The sequence below is a fragment of the Zootoca vivipara genome, chromosome Z2 (assembly GCF_965207765.1).
Source record: "Zootoca vivipara chromosome Z2, rZooViv2.hap1.1, whole genome shotgun sequence".
In the NCBI taxonomy this organism is placed as follows: Eukaryota; Metazoa; Chordata; class Lepidosauria; order Squamata; family Lacertidae; genus Zootoca; species Zootoca vivipara.
In genome coordinates this window covers 32,632,464-32,655,083 of record NC_142585.1, presented here as the reverse complement: position 1 = coordinate 32,655,083, position 22,620 = coordinate 32,632,464, and the positions used below count along the sequence as shown (strand labels likewise).

General features: G+C 46.0%; 1 protein-coding gene across 1 annotated transcript in view; it reads left to right on the top strand.

Annotated features, from left to right (window-relative positions):
- Positions 1-3,870: 3,870 nt before the first annotated feature.
- Positions 3,871-22,620, top strand: part of OLFM1 (olfactomedin 1) — a 49,298-nt gene continuing 30,548 nt past the window's right edge. Inside the window, exon 1 of the mRNA XM_035113493.3 lies at positions 3,871-4,768. Within this exon, the coding sequence (XP_034969384.2) occupies positions 4,703-4,768 (66 nt within the window). The 5' untranslated portion in view covers positions 3,871-4,702. The remainder of the gene's footprint in view (positions 4,769-22,620) is intronic.

Genomic DNA, 22,620 nt, shown 5'->3' with positions numbered 1-22,620 from the left:
CCACATCTGATGCCAGAGCATATGTTAATCTGGCCGATGGGTAACATCTATTTAAGAGATGGCTCTTCCTTTAATTTTTTTTATTTAAAAAAGAGCCTTTGTGTTTCATGAGTGTGTCTGTGTGTGCCAGAATAATGCTTGTTTTAAACTGCTGCTCACACTAGGAGATTCTTCCCTCAATCCCCAGAGCCTGACTGCTTGCTAAATATTATTTTTTCCTATCCTCCTCCTCCTTCTCCATTGCTCTATAAACAACGTTAAGAGTACTGCCATTATTTATTGATTTATTTAAATTTATTATTATAATACCACTCACTATGGAATATTAAATTATTTGATGTTGTTATTTATTTATCTATTTGTTTCTTTAAAAACTATTTGTACACTGCTGCGTCATAATAAAAGCATCAGAGTGGTTTAGAGCAACGAAAACATAAAAGCATACAATAAAAGCATTAAAAAGTTTAAAACAGACATCAATTAACCACTGTGGAAGGATGCACTTGTGTTTTGTTGGAAATAAATGCCATTCATCAAAAAGAAAAGAACACTTGTATCCATTCTATGTTTGCATCCGTGGTCAACACTGTTTCTCTTCTAGAAGAGTCAAAGATGCAGATGTCAAAGAATCATAGAACTGTATAACTGGAAAGGCACCCAAGGGTCACCTAGCACAGATAAATAATCCCTGGCAGATGGCCACCCAACTTCTTCTTAAAAATCTCCAGTGAAGGAGAGTCCACCACTTTCTAAGGGAGTCCTTTCCACTGCCAAACAAAACCCTTACCACCAGAAAGTTCTTCCAAATTATTCAGATTCTCCTTTCCTGTCATTTGAATTTCCTTTGTTGGAGGTTTTTAAAGAGAGGTTAGACCAGTGTTTCCCAACCTTGTGCCTCCAGCTGTTTTCGGACTACAATTCCCATCATTCCTCACCAGTGGTCTTGCTAGCTAGGGATGATGGGAGTTGTAGTCCAAAAACAGCTGGAGGCACAAGGTTGGGAAACACTGGGTTAGACTCTCACAGGGATTCTTTAGCTGTGCTTCCTGAATTGCAGGGGGCTGGACCATTCGATGATTCCATGAGTCTGACATGAGGAAGGTGTGTTGTGGTTTGGGATAAATGTCCTCCTTGGCCAAATTGGGAGCCAGTGCTAAAGGAAGCTGTGGTGCAGCTGCTCACCCTTCTATGGATACCTACAGTACTCTAGATTTCCAGAGATCATTCTTTGCAAGCTGTTAGAGCATTGCTGCCTATACATTATGCCTCTAAAGCACATTTTTTACCTCAAAGAAGTCTGGGTACAGTACTTTGTGCCTCACATAATTGTGATTTCCAGAAACCCTGAACAAACAACAGCGCATGGGCGTACCCAGCATGGGGCAGGGGGGGAGCTGCCCCCAGAAGCAGTATATATATATATAAATAAAGTGAAGATCACGTGGCTCCTCAAGAAGCACAAGGCGGCCGCTGCAGCCGCCGCCGCAGTGTCGTCGGACCCGCTGGCCCTGCTCAGCCCCTGCAGCAATGCCTTGGAGCCGTCGTGACTGCGGCCCTGCCTTGCCTCACCCTCGCCCGCCCCGCCACCCCCCCTCTCACTCAAACTTCTGCCCCGTGCTCAGCCAGAGACTCCGCTGCCCGTTTCCCTCGAAGCGGGAAAGAGAGACGGCTCTGGAGCAAGTGCGAGCCTGCCTTGGAAACGAACTCCTCCTAGCAAGGCTGCAGTGCGCGGTGCGGCGAGCAGAGGCTGTGCTTGGAAGCAGCGCTCGCCGCGGCTCCAGGAGCCGATCCAGGCCGGGCAAGCGCAGTCGCTCGCGCCCCTCGAATGGCAGAAGGCGAAGCGGAGTGCTCCGCCAGGCACCCTTCTCTCTGCCGCCGCCAGCCAGGGATTAATTGAGCATCCTGAGAAGCGATTGGCTGGAGTCTTGGGAGATATTTGCATGAGCACCAGAGCCGAGGGAGGAAGGCTCCCCCTTGGATTTCTTTCCCCCTTCCCCTCCAAGGGAGGCTTCTTGTGGCTTTCTCTCCCCATCACTCCTCCCTCCCTCCCTTCCCCACGCAGTAGACCCTCAATGCCCACATTTGGAATGAGCAGCTGAGGGAATGAGACCTGGCGCAGTTCGCCACTGTCCCTAGGATCCATCCAGGTGGCTCCCGGGGAAGAGGCACCGGCCGCTGGCTATGGGACAGCAATCCAGCCCTGGGAGCAGCACAAGCGCCGGTCAGAGGAACCTGCCGGTACGCTAAGCAGGGGCGTGGGGTGGGGTGTTTGGAGGCTGCAGTTCTGGTCCGTTTGCACTTCTTTGGGAGGATGGCGATGCCGTCGGGCCCGCTGGCCTTGTAGCCCCACCCACGTTCCTACCCACTTCATGGCTCCTCCCCTCCCGTGCCTTGGCCCCACCCCTAAACTACCATGTCTCTCCCCCCCCCTAGTTTTGATCCTGGGAACGTCCATGCCACAGCGGTCACCATCTTGATAAATTGTGTCCTATTTTTATACAAAAAGTATAAGACACCATATGATTTTCTTCTGAATTTGTAAATATTGGTTGTTGTTTTTAAGCGCACTGCTGCTGCCATTGCAGATAGTCTATCATTAGGGTGTGATTCCTGCATTGCAGGACTGGATGAGTCTGTGGTCACTTCCAACTCTAAATATTCTATGATCCGATGATGATGATGATGTCCATATTGCAGTTGGAATGAACAAGCAAAAGGGGGAAGATGCTCTGAGTCAGGATCTCATTGGAAAATCCTACCACTGTGAGTTTCTGGGTGGCAAGAGGCAGCAGCACCAGCATATGGGGAGTCAGGGCTTTGGGATATAGGACACAGTTCAGAGGCATATCTAGGGGTTGATGAAACTGGTCCCCGCCATGGGCACAAGCTCAGGGTGGTGCAAAAATGCCAAAGTGATATGAAGGTAGACCACTGGAGACTATGGCGTGTATAATGTATATTAATGTGGTAATGTGACACCTCTGTCATGGTGGGATCTTGCACCATGGCACAAAGATGCGTGAGTATTTTCACCCTTCCTCCTTGCCAAATAGTTACTCCAGATGCTTCGAGAACTTGAGTAACTTAAAATGTAGTCATTTCTAATGTGGCTATTGCAGTAAAGTGTTTTTTTCCCCTGTGGGGGTGCTGATACAGCTTGCCAAAGGCAAAAGGTACCCTAGGTATGCCTCTGAAACTTCCTTTCTGTATAAGGAAGTTTCTGTATAAGGAAGTTCTGTATAAGGAAGTCATGCTGGTCCAGCTAGCACAGTGGTGTAGACACTGACTGGGAGCAGCAGCAGCAGCAGCTATCCAGAGTTTCCCAGCTCTATGTGGAAACACCACTAAGCTTGAACCTGGGAACTTCTGCAAGCAAAACAGGTACTCTTCCACCAAGCTATACATCATCCCAGAAATATAAAGTATGGTTCTAGTCCTCATGGTTCTGAATAAAGAACTGAATGAAATAGGGAGAAAGCTGCCTTATATCTCAGCATTAATTATCTACACTGACTGGCAGCAGAGCTCCGGGGTTTCAGGCAGGGGGCATTTCCAGCCCTGCCTAGAGATGCAACTGGGGTTTGAGCCTGAGACCTTCTGCATGCAAAGCAGGTGTCCTGTACGCTGAGCTACCTCTCTTCCACAGAGGGACTGCTCTTCCTGGAAAGGCTATTACTGTACTGCCAGGGCGTGTCCGCTCAGTCGCTGCCCCCACCCACCCACCCAGCTCCTTCACCTTGCATATTCAAAGCAAAGCAGTTGTCATTATTGGAGGAGGGGCACCCAATATGTCCCAATTTATCTCCAGTAAAGGTTCACTGACCGCGTGGACCTGCCCCTGAACTCCCCCATCCGTGGGAATATTGGGGTGGAGAGGGCATGAAGCGTAGCTGAAACAGGAGGTTTAGACGAGGGGCTACGTTTTCCCATTTGGAGCTGGGTGCATCTTCAGACGCGGAGGTCGGACCATAGAGAGCTGCTCTCGATCTGGGGGGAGGGGAAGTCTTTCCAAACACCCTGGACCCCTGGTCAGCCCCCTTCCCCTCCCTCCCAATGCATCCACCCACCCGATCCAGCCTCACTTTCCCTCTGTTTAGTCAAATTCACCCCGCCTTGGCTGATGTCACATCCTGCTCCGACAGCCCCCCTCCTCCCAGTCAGTGCCTTGCAAAGCTTCCTCTCTTTCTCTCTTTTTCTTATTTTTAATCCCTACTTTAGCCCCCCCTTCTTTCCTCCTTCCTCCTCAACCCCCCCCCCCGCGCTTTTTTTCCAAGGCAAACTTTTGGCAGGAGAGAGAAAGGAGAAAGACACACCATCCTTTGGGGTTGGCTTGAAATCCTTCCTCTCCGATGCTTTTCCGATCAGGGGAGCCATTGAAACACCCAGTGGGGGGGAATCATATAACCAGAGACCGGGAAAGGAAAGAGCTCTGAGAGGACGAGAGATAGAGGGGAACTGGGGGGCGCATTGCCAGAAATAGAGGAAGATGCCCGGGGGCGCTGAAGCTGGTCGCTGTCCCTTCCCAGGGTGGTGCTGAACCTCCTCAAGAGAGGCAGCGAAGCATCCTTTGCAACGGGCTGCGACGGAATCTGGGAGCTGAAGAGGCGGCGGCAGCAGGAAGGAAGAGACCCCCCCACCCCACCAAGCCCCGAGGACGAGGTGGCTCAGTCTATGCCCGAGCCTGGAGCCCCCCGCAAGAGCCATGCGACCCGCCAGCAAGCTCCTCAGCCTCGTCTTCCTCCTCCTGATGGGCACAGAACTCACCCAAGTAGGTGCCTTTCACCCTAACGTCACCCCATCCTTCCTTCCCCCCTCCCATTAATGCCATGCACAACCAACACCACTCCACACACACACACACACCCCAAAGCACAGAAGCTTTTCAGCTGTCCCCTCTCCACTGTTTCCCCTCACCCCACATTTCCAAACCAGCATGCCATTAAAGGTCATTATTTTCTCCTCCTCCTGTGTGTGTGGGGGGGCGGCTAAAATTGGTCTGGAGAGGGTGGGGGTGTCTAAGGCTGATGTATTTCATTTGTGGAGAACCGCTGCATCTTTGGAGATCAGGTGCCTGAATGCTCCCCCGCGCGCGCACACAAGCTGCAACTTCAATTAAAAGTTGAGGTCCTGCCCCAAAGGGCAGAGTCCCTTTTTCTGTTGTGCTTTCGCACTTTTCGTTTGGGGCGAAAGAGTGGGAAGGAGAGGAGACAGAGGTCGGCAGTGGCAGGAGCTATCCAATGTTCTGAGGCCGGGTCCTAGGTGCTTCCCCCACCACCCACAAGCTTGGGAGTGGTGCGGAGCAGGTGGGACGCAAGGGAGGAAGGGAGGGAGGGGGAAAATGGGGGCGTTGCTTCTAGGGGAAGCCTTTAAAGGAAGTCTGGCCTGGCAGACACTTCTCAAGTTATTTAGCAAGAGGATCAGAAAGGAGGAGATGGGCATCCAAGACTTGAAACTGAAAAAGAGCTGCAGATCTCAAAATATCTATTATTTCATAGTTTTCAAGAATTGTAGAGTTGGAAGGGACCCAAGGGGTTTTCTACTCCAACCCCCTGCAATGCTTCTGAATATATATGCTTCCGAGTTCAGATTCTACAACCTGTGTCTTTTCCTACCCTTTCAAGAAAACCAAAGGAAGTGGAGGGTGTTGGGATTTGTAGAGAGTGCTATTCAAATGCCACTTGCTGGAAGAGTGTGGGAGCCCCTCCCCCACCTTCACTTTCCCCTCTCCCAATCAGGTAAATGAGTCTGCAAGGGAGAAAAAGATGACTTTTTTCATTGGGAGTTATTTGTTTTTCTTCAGCCCGTTTTCCCATCCCGTGTTGGGGAGAGGGGATGGCGAGAAGTCCTCTGGATATTTTGTATCCGAGCTGTGTCTAAAGAGAGAAAGGAAGGGAGTAAATAGGAATAAGAAAAGGACCCTCTCCCCTGTTCAGAGGGGGAATCCTGCCATTTTCCTGCCTTTTCCTTCCCTTCCTTTGTTTCCCAGCCTGGTTTCCTTTGAACCTGAAATGTATTGAAAAGAGCACATCTTTAAAACTGCTTCCAACACAGGTCTGTTAATAATACAGAGGACTGGTGGCTGACTGGGTGGGTGTTAGAAGGTTGTGGGTTTTTTTAAAAAAAAATCAGGGATGGGGAGAAAAGGTTTGGGAGTGGGGAGGTCTGGCTTTTGGGGGGAGGCTGAAGAAGGCTTGCACCTGGCAATCAAAATTTCGGTGTGAGTGTGTGGAGAGAGAGGGGGGGTTATCATGCCTATCAAGGGAAACTGCGCATGTCCCAGGGTTGGACAAAGGCAAGGGTGAAACGGGAAAGACTTGCCCTGAAATTGACAAAGAGCAGCTGGTCTGTTAATGTGCTGAGACTACACTGTGTCAAAGTATCCTTGCTGAATGGTACAATTCTCTATCTCCCACCTATCCCCATAGATGAATAGGGGAGGCATTTCTTACATGTATTGTCTCAAACTGGTAGCTGATGCCTCTTCCCCACCCACCACCCCCACACCTCCAGTGCAGCCCATACTCCTCCAAATTGCATATTGCATTTATAACCGGAGGCACCTGTTCTCCCCACACTGATCCCCCCATCTTTTTGGTCAAGTACAATGGAGGTATTTGTCAGGGAGAGAGGGAGGGGGACAGGTCCTTGCATTCTGTATCTGGACACAGGAATAGTGAGGGGAGAGGCAGGTGGGAAAGTATATGAGGTGGACAGTCTTCAGTCAGCATCACTCTCAGTTTATTGCACATACCCCAGAGATGGAGGGTGTTGGGTGAACCGGGTGGCAGAAAGGGCATGGCTTGTCTCCTGTGTCCTGAGACTGGTGGTGGTGACAATAATAAGAAATCAAATATCACACACACACACACACACACACACACACACACACACACCATGCTTAATTGGGGAACGGCCATGGCTCAAGTGGCAGAGCACCTGCTTTGCATGCAGAAGGTCCCAGCTTCAATCCCCAATGGCATCTCCAGGTGGAGATGAGAATGTTCTCTGCCTGAAACCCTGAGGAGCAGCTGCCAGTCAGTGTCTAACTCAGTACAAGGCAGCCTTCTGTGTTCCTATTCAAATTAGCTTTTTACTCAGAACCATGAATCTTAATTTATTTGGGGGGGGAGAGGGCCACACAGCTCAGTGGCAGAGCATCTGTGTTGTATGCAGAAGGTTCCCCCATTCCTAATTATTCAGAACAATGAGGACTAGGTTGTTACTTTTTGTTTAGGGGAAGGGCCTTAGCTTAGTGGATTAGCATCTTATTTGCATGCAGGAGGTCCCACGTTCAACCCCCAATGGCATCTCCAGGTGGGGTTGCCTGAAGTCCTAGAGAGCTTCTGCTGCCAGTCAGTGTAGACAATACTGAGCTACATGGACCAATGTTTCGGCTCTGCACAAAGCAGCCTCCTAGCTTCCTATTAACTGAATTATGATTTGATAAATGCATATCAGGAGATTAATATTAATGTTCTTATTATTTCCAAACCAGAGCATCACTGATGATGACCACAAGTTGCACCATAGTTTACGGTACTGAAAGCATGTTACAGGGATTCAGTCATCCTTACATAACAACTCTGAGAGGCAGATCAGTATTGTTGTTACTTATCCCCTACAATGCAGGCTGAATGGGGAGAGGGGGTTGGCATATAGGCCGAAATGAATTTATGGATGAGGTGAGATTTGGAGGAGGGTGTCTCCTGGTCCTCTGTGCACTCTTGGCCAGAGAAGTGGTGCTGTGATAATGATGGCATTGGAAAGAATGCCTCCGAATGTGTGGGTTTCATTTTCCTGGCTTGCACTGCTCCAGTCCCGATGCAGGCCCACTTCCAGCATCCTGCAGACCTCCTGATAGGACAGTGTCTGCAGGGTGCCTTCTCCTGCACAACACAGGGCTTGGTGGGAGATGTAGGGGATTTTTATTGGTTTATTTCATGGATTTTATACACTGCTTAATTCTTTTAAAAGAAAAACAACCTCAACATAGTTTACAAAAAAAATAGGTGAATGAAATTATCAATAAGTAAAATTAAGAGTGATTTAAGACTTCCCAAAAAAGTTAAAATAACAGTACGGTAAAATCAGATTAAAACTTGGAGCAACTTTCTAAACATCCAAGTAGGTTTGTCTAAACACAAATGCTTTTAGCAGGTGCCGAAAAGAGATGAAGATGCGTGCCCATTTTCAATAGGTAGGGAGTTCCAAAGTGTAGGTGCTGTGACACTAAAATATCAATTCCTTACAAATGCACAATGGTTATTATGTGGCACTTGTCACATTGACAGTTCTACCCATTACAGCAGTCAAGTGGGCATATATGAGGGATGGTGTGACCTTTTGGGAAATCTGCATAAGGCTTTATACACCAATACAAGCACCTCAAACCTAGTCTAGATTTATTATGTGAATATTGTGTAATGGATTGGAAGCCGTGGTTGTGTGGGCTTCCAGGAGAATAGCAAAGGTGCCTTGTCTGATGTAGTTGGTTGTTGGGCATGCAAGTAGATCTGAGGTGAGGGCTGTGGAAATATTTCCACTTCCACAGTTCCAAGTTAAAAGCAGCAGGGCAGTGTAGGGAGCTCACTTCTGGAGGAAATGCTTCTCTCACACACAATTCTGACCATACATCTGACTGGATACTGCTAAAGCTTCTCCAGGCTCCCAGTTAAATCCTGGTGAAGATAAGGGTATAGGAAGATAGCTAGATGGATAGTCTATCGCTGTATACGGCAACTTTCTAAATTCTATTGTAATCTCGCCCTTTGTTCAGAACAATGAGGACTGGAATCTTGCTTTATAGAGCTGAAGAACCACCGCTTAATAGTAGAGAAACTGCTTTGTGTGAAGAAACTTGAAACCCTGCAGAGCTGTGGCCACTCAGTGTGGACCCCACACTGAGCTAGATGGGCCAATGATCTAACTCAGTACCGGTATAAGACAGCTTTACTATGTTCCTGGGAACGGCAGTAGCTCAGTAACAGAGCATCTGCTTTGCATGCAGAAGATTCCAGATTAAACCCCTGGCATCTCCTGGTAGGGTCAGGAATTTTCCCTGCCTGAAATCCCTGCTTAGATGCTGCCAGTCAATGTTGACAATTCTGAGCTTGATGGACCAAGGCTCCTATGTTCCTGCTCCTTGCTTTGCTAACTCAATGCTATTTGATTTCTGCAAAGGAATCTTCCTGGGCTGTTCAAATTGAAGCTTTTGCTCTTTCACCACCTAGCCCAGTTTCTAATTCCTGCACTCTGCAGGGGTTTCAGGTTTCCATTAATCTTGCTCACCTGACACACACAGTCCTCACTAATGGCTTTGTTCCGTACTCCACCCTGTCCCCATTGCCTGCAGGATCTCATTTATATTTCTGTGCCAAATCTACATTTCCAATTCCTTCTCCTGGCCTCTCTCTTTCTCCTCCAAGCCACTGTCTTCCCATCCCTGCTGAAAACCAGCCCAAGAAAGGCATTGTTGACCTTTTAAGGAGATACTGTACAATGTTTTGGTCCACGGGGAAAGGTTTGTGTTTGTTCATGATGGCTCAGAAAAACAGTGTTCATGGCTAAACGCAACAATGTGCATTCTGCTTTCAGAGCCAACGGAACAGACATTGCAATAGTGTAGCAAAGGCGCTGGGTTTACCCAAAGATTGGGGGGGGGGGTTGCACGTCGCACTCATGTGACATCATACACGTATCCCAACACTATGTAGGCCAGACCAGTGCATCCTACCAGAAAGCTGCACCAGCCTATGTGGTGTAGGGAGACACCACGAAGGCCGGTGCAGCCTTCCACTAGGGCTCACTGGTCCCCATGGTGTCAGAAGATGCTGCAGGGGCTGGCACGGCCTAGCATGAGGTCGCACAAGCCTGTGCAGCATCTCCCAGGCTAGCGGAGCCTTCTACTGTGTCAGGAGATGTTGCACAAGCAGGTGCAACCTTGCATCTCCTGACACTGTGCAGGCCATTGCAGCCTTCCATTGATGCAACGCTGTGCTCGGCTTGGCAATTTGGCCTTCTCCACCCTCTCAGTATTTGGGGGACTGAGCCCCCTGCTAAGGAATATTGAGGAGGCTGATGACGCCTCAACCCCCTAGAGTCTACAGCACATGCCTGAGTAGAGTAGGAAGATCAGCTCATGAGAGCATAAGAAGAGCACTGCTGCTTGATCAGGCCAACGGCCCATCTAGTCCATCTAGTCCAGCTTCCTGTTCCCACAGAGGCCAACCAGATGTCTCTGATAAAATGGTGAATGAAAGCAGACCCGAGAAGGATGAAATGGGAAGTGGAATTAAAGAGGACTCAGAAACTTTGGAGAACAATATGGATGAAGGATTGCTAAATTAGGAGGGCGAGGTGGTAGAGCTGGAGGCAACAGATGGTGAAATGGAAAAGTCCTTCACACAGGTGTCTCGAGGAACAGATCAGCCAAATGGCAGGGCTGTGATGACGTTGGAGGAGTGGAATGGAGCCATGGATAGGGAGATGGAGAGAGATTCTGAGCTGGCAGAGATAGAGTTGAGAGGGAAAGGACTCTGTGTACAAGTTGGAGTGAATTCAGAGGGGAAAGTTATCAAACCTCTGGTGCTTTTCTTGGAAAAAATAATGAAAGAAGCGTAAATGGAAGGGATAATTTTTAAAATCAAGATGTAAAACCACTGCAAATACAACAGGAAATGGGAATGGAAGATACAGATTTGGGTGCAATCTAATTAATACATAATAAGTAAAGAACTATGGAATATTATTCAATATATTATCACAATGGAGGGACTCTTGTGTGGACAAGGCTCAAAGGACTTGATTTGATTAGAGAAAATCTATTTCTGGCATTTATTAATAATAATTATTATAAATAAATTTAGGACTTTATTGTATAAAAAGGAAAATCTGTTTTGTGTGTAAGGGAATCTGGGTCTGAAGACTAGGAAAATATTGCCTAACAGAAAGTTGATCGGTTGGGTGTCATTCTAAAGTGAATATTTTGAATAATTTCCTTTATGTAACTGACAGGTGGGAAACTGGAAATCCTTTATATTTTCCTATTTTTTGTGTTTCCTTTTCTACCCCCCATTTTTGTTTTTATTTAGATTTGTTTATTTTATCTTATTGTAATACAAAGCCTTATTAAAATCTTATTTAAAAAGCAACAACAATGAAAAGAACCAGGTTCGATCCCTGATAACATGCAGCTAAGGCTACGAAAATAAAACCCTGGAGAGCCACAGCCTATCAACAGTACTTAGCTAGACAAAACAATGGTCTGACTCTGCCTAAGGCAGTTTTCAAGGTTCCTGTTTAATTCAGCTATTCATTCCAAACTAAGGGCCACAGCTCTCTCGTAGAGCACCTGCTCTGCATGCAGGAGGTCTTGGATTCAATCCCTTATGGCATCTCCAAGTGAGGCTGGGAATGTCCCCTGCCTGAACCCCGGGAGAGATGGTGCTAGTCACTGTAGGTAGAGTTGAGCTAGATGGACCTGGGGTTTGACTCGGTATTAGGGAGCTTGCTTGCTCCCTACTTAATTCAGTCCTTTATTCAGAACTAGGTGGAACAGAATCGTCTTTAATTTGGTGGTCAAGGGCCATAGCTCAGAGGTAGAGCACCTGCTTTGCATGCAGAAAGTCCCAGATTTAATCCCCAGTGGCATCTCCAGGTAGGGCTGTGAATGTCCCCTGCTGAAGCCCTTGACAGATACTGCCAGTCAGTGTAGACAATACTGAGCTGGATGAACCAGCGACCTGACTCAGTATAAGGCAGCTTTTTACATTCTAGATTTGTCCATTCATAGCAAGTCCATGACTGAGCTGGGTCTTTTCATGCTTTTGATTGCTTTATTCCAACCTGCTCTCATATGAGGTGTGGAAACATATAAACTGAGATGATGCACCAGACATGTCACTAATGACTAGCACTTAGTAATCTGTGTGCAGATCACTTTGCATTCATTATCTTAATAATTTTTATAGTAATCAATTATGGTAGGGTGTGTTTGGGGGCCTTTGCTTTATTTTGCCACCCCTTCCCCTGAATCAAACTATTTCATTCCATTTCTCATTTCTCCAGTCATAACTTTATTCCCAACCCCTGCCGTTTCTGTATCAATATGCAAAAAAGAAATATCGCTCATAAATGTTTGCCTGTGTTTTTGTGCACTTCTCTCCTAATATGCATCCAAACATGTACATTTTTGCAAGAAATTTTCCTTAATCAACATAATGTTACATGCCACCCCAATCTCCGTGAGTGGTGCGAGATTCCAGAGTTTGCAAGCAGGGCCAGATTTAGGTTTGATGAGGCCCTAAGCAACTGAAGGTTATGGGGCCCTTTATATGTCCAGCTGTCCTTTGTCAACAACAAATTGTCACTGTTTTTTGTGTTGAATATATGCTATATGGTAATTTATAGACCTAATAGGTATTTAAAGCCATTTGCACATAACAGATACGAGCCTACACAACACAAAACACTGTTGCTGTGTGTAGGTTTTATTTTGTTTGTTTTTATCTTATATTTTGGAAGTGTAAATCCAGGGGGTTTGTCCTTTAAATTTTTGTGGGGCCTCCAAGTTTGTGGGGCCCTAAGCTATAGCTTGTTTAGCTTATATGTAAATCCGGCACTAGTTGCAAGTGGTTTATTTACACATACATACAACCTGCACCTAGATGGAGAAAGTGCAGGGCATTTACATCCCAAGAGGGTCCTGTTTCTCCCATTTCTGGAGCCTCAGATTCCAAGAGACCCCAAACATCATGTCTGACACTCAGACCTGAAACATAAAACAGACTGCCTGACTTCATTCTCTGGGGCCCCCTCCTGCTTGCAAAAGAAACACTTCTTTTCCTATATTGCTTACCTCATCACCCACTGTAACCCAGGAAACTTTCCCCACCCATCTCTGGTATTGTCTTTTGCTAATTACCCAGAGTTCAGGGCAGGGTGTCCTCACACATCGAGCTCTGCTAGGCTGGCCTGGGTCATAAGCACTAGCAGGGTCTAGAGATTTCCAAGTCTGGTACAGTTTAATCAAACCTTGATTAACTCTAACTTTTACTAAATCCAAAATTTTTTGGGGAGGATCTGGCACCCAGGAGTTTAGGGGATCCTTGTCCCCTCAAAACTTATAACAATAACATAAGCATTTTGGGTCCACATTCTCCTCTAGTGTTGGAGTCAGACTGTGTACCAGCTATACTCGGAGTAGACTCATGAAAAGGAATGAGCCTAAATCAAGCATGTCCACTGCTTCTCTCTCTCTCTCTCTCTCTCTCTCTCTCTCTCTCTCTCTCTCTCTCTCTCTCTCTCTCTCTCTCTCTCTCCTTAATTTCTTAACTTATATCCAGTGTTAGAAACTGAGATATGAAAGCTAGGAGCTAACTGGCACCTTAAACCTAGGTTATGGGCGCAACAAAGGAATGTCTATGCACACTTTTTTATAACAAGAATACATAGCTGAAAATGAATGAACTGCAGCTAAAATATTATGTTCATTTTTCACAAGGTCTAGTCCTTCCCCTGCCTACCCCCCTAATATTCTTCACAGGGTCTCTTCTCCAGTCTTCAGGGAGTAGCTGGAAGAGGAGAGGCAGAAAAAAGGTCCTCCTTTCCTTCCACTCTCCTTATATCCCTGCCTTTCCGCTCGAAGGATCCCAGAGTGGCAAAGAACAGGCAATAAAATCGTAATAAACATCTTTAAAACAATTATAGTGCAGATGCAGACTGGGAAAGATCTCCATTTCAAAGGCTTGTCAGAAGGGGAAGGTATTCAGTGGATGCCAAAAAACAGTGCTTTTCTAATACCAAAAGGAAGTGAGTTCCAAAAGGAAGGTGCAGCAACGCCAAAGAACTGATTCCTTTCACTGTGCAGAACAGACCTTCTGATAAGATGGCATTTGCAGGAGGCCCTCTCCCACAGAACACAGTAATTGACTGGGTGTGTGGGACTTTATGCACCAAAATCAGCACCTTGAAATTAGCCCATGGTCAGGTGTTGTGTCTACCCAGAGAGCCAGCCAAGAGCCTCCTCCCTTCATCACCAACAGTCCAAGAGAGGGAAGGACAGAATGGATTCCAGGATTCAGCCATGGACTAGAATGACGTGTATGTGTTTTGTAAGCAAAGTTCCGTTTATCTTGAGTGTAGGTAAGTAGATAGATAGATGATAGATAGATAGATAGATAGATAGATAGATAGATAGATAGATAGATAGAATTTCAGTTGTGACTCCACACTTTTATGAAAGTCTTGGTGTTTTCTTCTATTCTGCTATGGTCTACTCTAGGGAATAATGCAATAAACACAATTCACTCATTTGTGTTGATTAAAAACTCTGGAAGCTCATATTGAAGAAGGTCCACTCTTGTGGGGAAATCCACTTCCCTTCAAAAGTGGTCCCAGATATATATATATACGTATATATATATATAGAGAGAGAGAGGGAGGGAGGGAGGGAGGGAGGGAGAGAGAGAGCCGGCCCCTGGAACCCAGAGTGGCTGGGTACTGAGATCTCCAGCCTCATCTTGGCATGCACAGGATTGTGTTGATTGTGCACTCCCACTTTGTTAAGCAGCATGGAACCAGGTGCCTGGTGTTGTGAAAGAGGGTCTCATCCATGCAGGATTGAGCACCGGAAAAAAGGACTGGACTCTGTGGCCCTCCCCACAGCTCCCACCATGCCTGGTCATTTGACATGATGACTTGAGTGCAGCAACATCTGAAGGGCACCGAGCTCCCTGACCAATGTTAGAAGACTTGGGTCTTGTCCACCTCTCTGCTTGTTCTGTGTCTAGAAAGCATGGGGTTAAGAGGGTTTTTTGCTTGTCCCATGCTTTCTAGCTAGCCACAGGCCTGAGTGGTTTTTTCTGTTTGCCCCACTACTTTCCCCAGGAAAACCCACTGTTTATGACTGAATCAGAGCAAACATCAATCCATGGAAAACCCAACAAGCGTATGCTCTAATTCAGTGATAAAGAGTGGGTTTTCCCAGAGAAAAGCGACTGGACAAGTGTGGAAGTGTGGATGAGCCCTTAACCCAGGGGCAGCAATTCAAATGGGCAAGTTGCAAATTGGATTGTGGTGGATTGAGTTCAGATCTTGCCTCTCTGCCACAGATCAGGCCAACCAGCTCCATATCTTTGCTGCTCAATCAATTCCAGCAATGCCTGTGGCTCAAATCTGGGGCACTAATCATGTCATATGTTATTCCTTGCCACCTGGCCATAAAAGAGCAAAACAGATGAAGATCAGGAAAAATAACTATGAACCCCCCAAATTTAGGATCCTCTCCAAACTGGCACCAAAGTTTTGCAGGATTTTTTCCTGCAGCATTTTGCAGCGAAAAAACAACAACCATGTTTCAGTACTCCACAAGCTGAGCAATTGATATATCAAACACGGGTTTGTACTTTGCATGAACTATGAACCCCGACATTTTGGATCCTCTCCAAATGGTGCCAAAGTGTGAATCCACAGCCAAGCAAATGGAATAGATGGCTTCTTGTTCATAAACTAACCTTGGACCCTCTCCACATACAGAGAGAGACACACACAGAGAGACACAGACACACACCCCTCCACTGGTCAATGCCTCTTATGCTCTTCACCTGTCCAATTCAGTTCAATAGCAATTAGTTTGGCATCACTTTGCACAAGGACACTAATCCTGATTATGAGGACAGATAAGACCAGTAATAAATATGACCTGAGGCTGAAAATTACCTCTCTCTCTCTCTCTCTCTTTATTGGTGAAAGCTGAAGTTGGTGAAATGTGACATGAATTGGCTCATGAGATGAGGCAGCTACCTCAAGTGATGGACTGGAGGGTTGCCATTTGATTCTTCCTCCGTTTCCACGGGTATCCTCCTCTCATCATGCTGATAACACACAGGTGCGGGGAGGAAACAAGGGCAGAGGTGCCTTAACAGGCAAGGCAAGATTTGGGCCATCATTATAATTTACAGCATAGCAGGGTGAGAGGCAGGCAGGCATGATATCTGGGACACAATCTGCTAGCAAAAAACGGAAGTTAGCTGCCAAACAGCAACTGAGCTAAAGTTCAAGGCACTGTTTCAGTTTAGGACCTGGAGGTGCCGATCGACCACTGCACTCTGCAAGTGAGGACATCACCCCACGATGTCCCTTATGCACAATATAGGAATCAGGCTTTTAGTGTTGTGCTGCCTAACTTTGGAACTCCCTGCCCTTGGATGTAAGATAGGCTCCATCTCTGCTGTCTTTTCGGCAACCACTGAAGACCTTTTGAAAAGCCTTTTAAGTGGAGATCTTTCACAGTCTGCATCTGTAATGGAATTCTTTTAGCATGCTTTTATTGCTTAGCTTATCGCTTCCTGATTTCTGCCCTGGGCTCCTTTTATTAAATATAAATTTAAATAAATAAATAAAGCTATCTAATCATCTCTTCCCTGCCTCTTCTTCTGGCTACAGTATAAGGCAAGCTGACCCTATCCACCTTTTCCTCTCTGGTCCTGATTTCAAGGCCACACAACATCTTTGTCCCCTTCCTCTCGGGACATGCTCCAGTGTGGTCCATACCCTACTTAAAACATGGAGTCTAGGTCCTGAATAATTTAAACCCAACAGCACAAATTATGCAAATATTATTTGGTCAGATGCCATCAGATTTGATTTATGAGGCAGACACCTGAGCTGGTGTCATCTCATGGATCAGTCCAAGCTTTGCTTGCGTGAAGACGCTCTATGCCGAGCCCTGTGTGCCAGAGGATGACGCAGGAAGCCCCATCAGTCTCTAGTGATCTTGGGGTGCTGAGACCCCAAGTTCTTTGAGGGGAAGAGTCAGTCAATGACCAAAGTTTCAAGAGAAAGAATAGAAAGGAAAGAAAGGGAGCAGATAAAAGAAAGGACTGCTTCACACAGTGCATAATTAAACCATGGAAATCACTTTTTCTGCAGAAGGCAGTGATGACCACCAACTTGGATGGCTTTAAAAGAAAATTGGATAAACTCATGGTGTTTTCGTAGAAAGCTACCAATAGCTACGAGCCACAGTGGCTCTGCTCTGTCTCCACAGCTGGAGGCAGCAATGCTTCTGAATGTCAGTTGTTGGAAATAACAGGAGAGAAGTTCTGTTATTGTGCTCAAATCCTGTTAGCTGGTTTCCCACAGGCAACTGTTCAGTCACCGTGAGAACAAGATGCTGGAATAGATGGGCCCAGTCCACAAGGCTCATCTTATATATTCTCAAAGCTTACTCTCCCACCCCAGTCCAACTGAATGACTATTTTGCAATTTGTCTTGCGGTTCACATCTTTAGCAACTTTCCAACTGATCCAAGTTTCATTTTGCTCTTAAACAGCACAAAGCCTGATCAGCTGGAATGTTGCTAAAGATCTCACGAAACCCCCAGCTGCTTAGGCATTGCCTAGGGAGGGCTTATTCCAATCAACTGAAGCCATGGTTCTCAAAGCAAACAGGGGCTAGGGAGGGCTAGAGGGCTTTAAAAGAGGTTTAGACAAATTCATGGAGGAGAGGTCTGACAATTGTTATGACAGCTATGTTCGTCCTCCACAGTTGGAGGCAGCAAAGCTTCTGAATGCCAGCAGCTGGAAACTGCAGAAGGGGAGAGTACTGCTGTGCTCAGGACCTGCTTTTGGGCTTCCCATTGGTTGGCCACTGTGAGAACAGGATGCTGGACTAGATGGACCACTGGCCTGATCCAGCAGACTCTTCTTGTGTTCTTATGTTCAGGGAGGTACTGAAAACTTATTGTAGGGAGTTTTTCCCTCTCTTTTGCTGAGTTTGCCGTGGGGGGGGGACGAATTGCAAAAAAGAAAGGGAATAGGAAGAATGGATTTTGTATGTGGACCTTTGGGAAAGCAGGATGGTCACGCCCCATCGATATTTGCAAAACCATACCAAAGTAGGCACCTCCTAATTCAATTTCAAAATCCTGATGGCGAGCCACCTGTTCCCATTTAAAATTAATTGTCATTTTTTCATGTACTCAAAATGAAATGAAGACTTTCCCCGTCAGCTCTGCTTTATTCTGGGGCCTTCACTGCTCAGCCTACATGCTTCTGCCATATGTGGCTTGTTCCATTGCTGATGTAAGGACCAGCTGCTCTGAGAAAGGAAACATCCTCCGCACAGAGCAGAGACATCTGCCAAGTGGGAAGAGGAGCATCACTAGATGGGCTTTAAGGATTTCAAAAACATCAAAACATGTCTTGATGTCCCTCTGCCAGTCCTCAGAGTGGCAGGTGGTTGGGTGGGAGGCAGGTTGGAAACAGAGCCTAAAGTTGCATGGAAGAATCCCAGTTTCATTTTGGGGTTACCAATTGCAATTTCAGAGGAGCAGAAATATTTATTGACAAGAAGGAAAGAAAGAAAAACAATTCACACGAACTCATGCAATACTAGGCTGCATCAAAAGAAGTCTGGTCTCCAAATCAAGGGGCGGAATAAGACTGCTGTATTCTGCCTTCATCAGGCCCCACCTGGAGTCTTGTGTCCATCTCTGGGCACATTAGTTTAAGAAGGATATTGACAAGATGGAACATGTGCAGAGAAAGGTGACTAAGATGATGAAGGGTCCGGAAACCAACCCTTAGAAGGAATGGTTAAGGGAGCTGGGTATATTTAGCCTGAAGAACAGGAAACTGAGAGGAGCTATGGGGGCAATCTTCAAATACATGGAGGTCCGTCCCATGGAAGACAGAACAAGCTTGTTTTCTCCAGTCCTGGAGGGTAGGACTCCAAACCAATGGATTCAAATGAGAAGAAAGGGGATTCTGACTAAAACTTAGGAATAGCTTTCTGGGGGTGAGAGCCATTTGACAGTGGAATGGATAAGCTCAGAAGGTGGTGGACTCTCCTTCACTGTGGTTTTTTAAGCAGAGGTTGGATGACCATCTGTCAGGGAAGCTTGAGCTGTGATTCCTGCATTCAAGGGGGTTGGACTGGATGATTCTAGAATTCATTCTCTCAGGCAATTGTTTTAGGGCTGCAGAGAAAAGTCTTTCTCAGTCATAAAATACCTGGGGTATTGACAAGAAGGAAAGAAAGAAAAACAATTCACACGAACTCATGCAATACTAGGCTGCATCAAAAGAAGTCTGGTCTCCAAATCAAGGGGCGGAATAAGACTGCTGTATTCTGCCTTCGTCAGGCCCCACCTGGAGTCTTGTGTCCATCTCTGGGCACATTAGTTTAAGAAGGATATTGACAAGATGGAACATGTGCAGAGAAAGGTGACTAAGATGATGAAGGGTCCGGAAACCAACCCTTAGAAGGAATGGTTAAGGGAGCTGGGTATATTTAGCCTGAAGAACAGGAAACTGAGAGGAGCTATGGGGGCAATCTTCAAATACATGGAGGTCCGTCCCATGGAAGACAGAACAAGCTTGTTTTCTCCAGTCCTGGAGGGTAGGACTCCAAACCAATGGATTCAAATGAGAAGAAAGGGGATTCTGACTAAAACTTAGGAATAGCTTTCTGGGGGTGAGAGCCATTTGACAGTGGAATGGATAAGCTCAGAAGGTGGTGGACTCTCCTTCACTGTGGTTTTTTAAGCAGAGGTTGGATGACCATCTGTCAGGGAAGCTTGAGCTGTGATTCCTGCATTCAAGGGGGTTGGACTGGATGATTCTAGAATTCATTCTCTCAGGCAATTGTTTTAGGGCTGCAGAGAAAAGTCTTTCTCAGTCATAAAATACCTGGGGTAAAGAAGAACATTTAAAAATTCCTCCTGAAAGTCAATAATGTTGGAGACAGGCACACCTCACAAGGGAAGCCATGCCACAAGTGAGGAATTTGCACTGAAAAGGCCCTGGCAGGGGTTAAAACCAGCTGGTTAGCACCCCAGCGGTGTCACCTCCAACAATGCCATGTCTGTCAATCATAGGATATTATTGTTACAGGTATTCAATTCAGGCTTGTGTGTGCACACTACAATTTTTATTGCATTGTGTTTTGCTATGTTTTATCATATATATATATTGTAAAGAACTTTTGAGACTTCTTTTTTTTTAACGTGTATTGCAATATGCAATAAATCAACTCAAAATCAAAGCCCTGTACACGTGCGAATCACACACAGAGATACAAGAAGGGTTCTCAGAAGTATTTACGTAAGCATCTAAAGACAAGTTGAGCATAAGCCATCCGTGTGATGCAGGAGTTACTAAAGCTAATTCACTCTTAAGGCTGTGTTAACACAAGTGTCATGTCCAGATCAAGAGAAGCCATAGTTTCATTCATATTTGGAGCTGGTCAGATTAGTCCTTGAGCTCTGCATCAAGGTGTGGGCACCACTTTTTTGACAAAGAATTGACATAGGAGCCTGTCCAGAGAGAATGCATAAACCATGATGTTTATGCAAAGGCTTTATTAAAGGAGAATCAATGGGCATCAAGAATCAATGGGCATCAAGAACCCAAAAGGGAGGTGCTGTAGCTCAGTGGCGGAGCAGAACACCCCAGGTTCAGTCCTCAACTGCCTCTCCAGGTAAGACTGGGAGAGATTCCTTGCCTGAAACCTGAGTCCCTGTCAGGCAGTGTAAGAAATCCTGAGCTATGTGGATCCAGGGCAGTAGAAGGCAGTTGCCTATGATGATTTATTTACACATTTAATCATAAAATATTTATTTACCACTATATCACAAAACAGGTGGCGCTGTGGGTTAAACCACTGAGCCTTGGGCTTGCCGATCAGAAGGTCAGCAGTTCGAATCCCTACAACGGGGTGAGCTCCCATTGTTCGGTCCCTGCTCTGCCAACCTAGCAGTTCGAAAGCACGTCAAAGTGCAAGTAGATAAATAGGTACCGCTGTAGCAGGAAGGTTCCATGCGCTGCTCTGGTTCACCAGAAGTGGCTTAGTCATGCTGGCCACATGACCTGGAAGCTGTACGGCAGCTCCCTTGGCCAGTAAAGCGAGATGAGCACCGCAACCCCAGAGTCATCTGCGACTGGACCTAACAGTCAGGGGTCTCTTTACCTTTACCTATATCACAAAAATATATATTAAAACAGTTTACAATAGTAAAGCTAAGACATAACAATACAATAAAAGCTTAACAAGCTAAAAACAAGAATGCTTTAAAAATTCTTTTATATACAGTATTGTAAATAACTCTTCATTCCTTTTTTATGAATACAGCCTTTTTTCGGGTGAGAGCTGTAGCTCAATGGTAGAGTATCTGCTTTGCATGCAAAAGGTCCCAGGTTCAATCCCCCAGTGGCATCTCCATGTGGAGCTGGAAGTGTCCCCTGCATGAAACCCTGGAGAGATGCTGCCAGTCAGTGTTGGCAGTACTGAAAGAGATGGACTGACGGGCCGACTCAAAACAAGGCAGCTTATCAATAAATAAATAAGCTGCCTATACAATTATATTTATTTATACTCCATCTTTTCCCCCCAGACAGGGATTGAAGGTGGCTTACAGCTAAAATAAGGACATGGGGGGAATAATTAAAAATCAATTAAACATTAATAAAATAAAATTATATCTATATACACAGAGAAAGAGAGATAGCTATAGCTAAATAAATAAATAAATAAATAGAGACGTATATAGAGATATGATATATTAAAAACATACAGGCCATCCCAATCAAAACAGCACAGTACCACCCACCTCATTAAAAGCAGTCAGTTCCCAAAAGCCTGTTGGAACAAGAAGGTCTTTGCCTACTGGCAAAAAAGCAGCAATAAAGGGAGGCAGCCTGGCTTCTCCAGGGAGGGAGTTCCAGAGTCTGGGAACAGCTTGTTTATTTAGAACCATAAGGACTGGGATCTTAGTTTTGAGGGAGAACCATAACCAAGTGGCAGAGCACCCATTTTTCATGCAGAAGGTCCCACGTTCAACCCCCACTGACATCGCCAGGCAGGGCTGGGAGAGATTCCCTGCCTGAAACCCTGGACAGCCACTCCCAGTCAGTGTAGACAACCCTGAGCTAGATAGACCAAAGTTCGGAATTGATATAAGGCAACTTCCTTTGTTCCTATTTAATTCACCCCTTCCTTCAGAACTCAACGGTTTGGTTCTAACTGCGGCACCTCCTGGGGGGAGACTGCAATTCCAGTCTATCCTAGAAGGTGGCACCAGAGCCCAGCAATTCCTCAACATCTCTTGTGGCAGATGTGTGTCATCCCTCCTTTACGGTCCTTTGTCTGCAAAGAGAACAGAAACTCTGAACATCTGGGTTTTGAGGGGAGGTTACTGTTTTTGTTTTGTTTTCTTGAGCAAGCCTCTGGGAGGAAAGAAAGAAAATGAATTATTATGCTGTGCTCTCTCCCTTGGCAGCAAAATATTGCACGTACTTGAGCAAATATTAGCCCCTCCGGAGTTCATGGAGAATTTCATAGGGAAACGGGTGTAGGATTGCAGCCTTTTCTTCTGGTATCTGAGGAGTTGAGGAAGAGTTTGGTATTGGCATTGAGGGACACTCTAAAGTGACATTTGGGGCTTCTGATCTTTAATGATAAATTCAATGGGGAAGCTTCATTTCACAGAATCATAGAGTTAGGAGGGACACAAAGGGTCATTAACTCCAACCTAAGAATGCATCAAAAGAGTCAGTGTGTGCCTCACCAGGTAGCTGTAGTGTGTGTGTGTGTGTGTGTGTGTGTGTGTGTGTGTGTGTG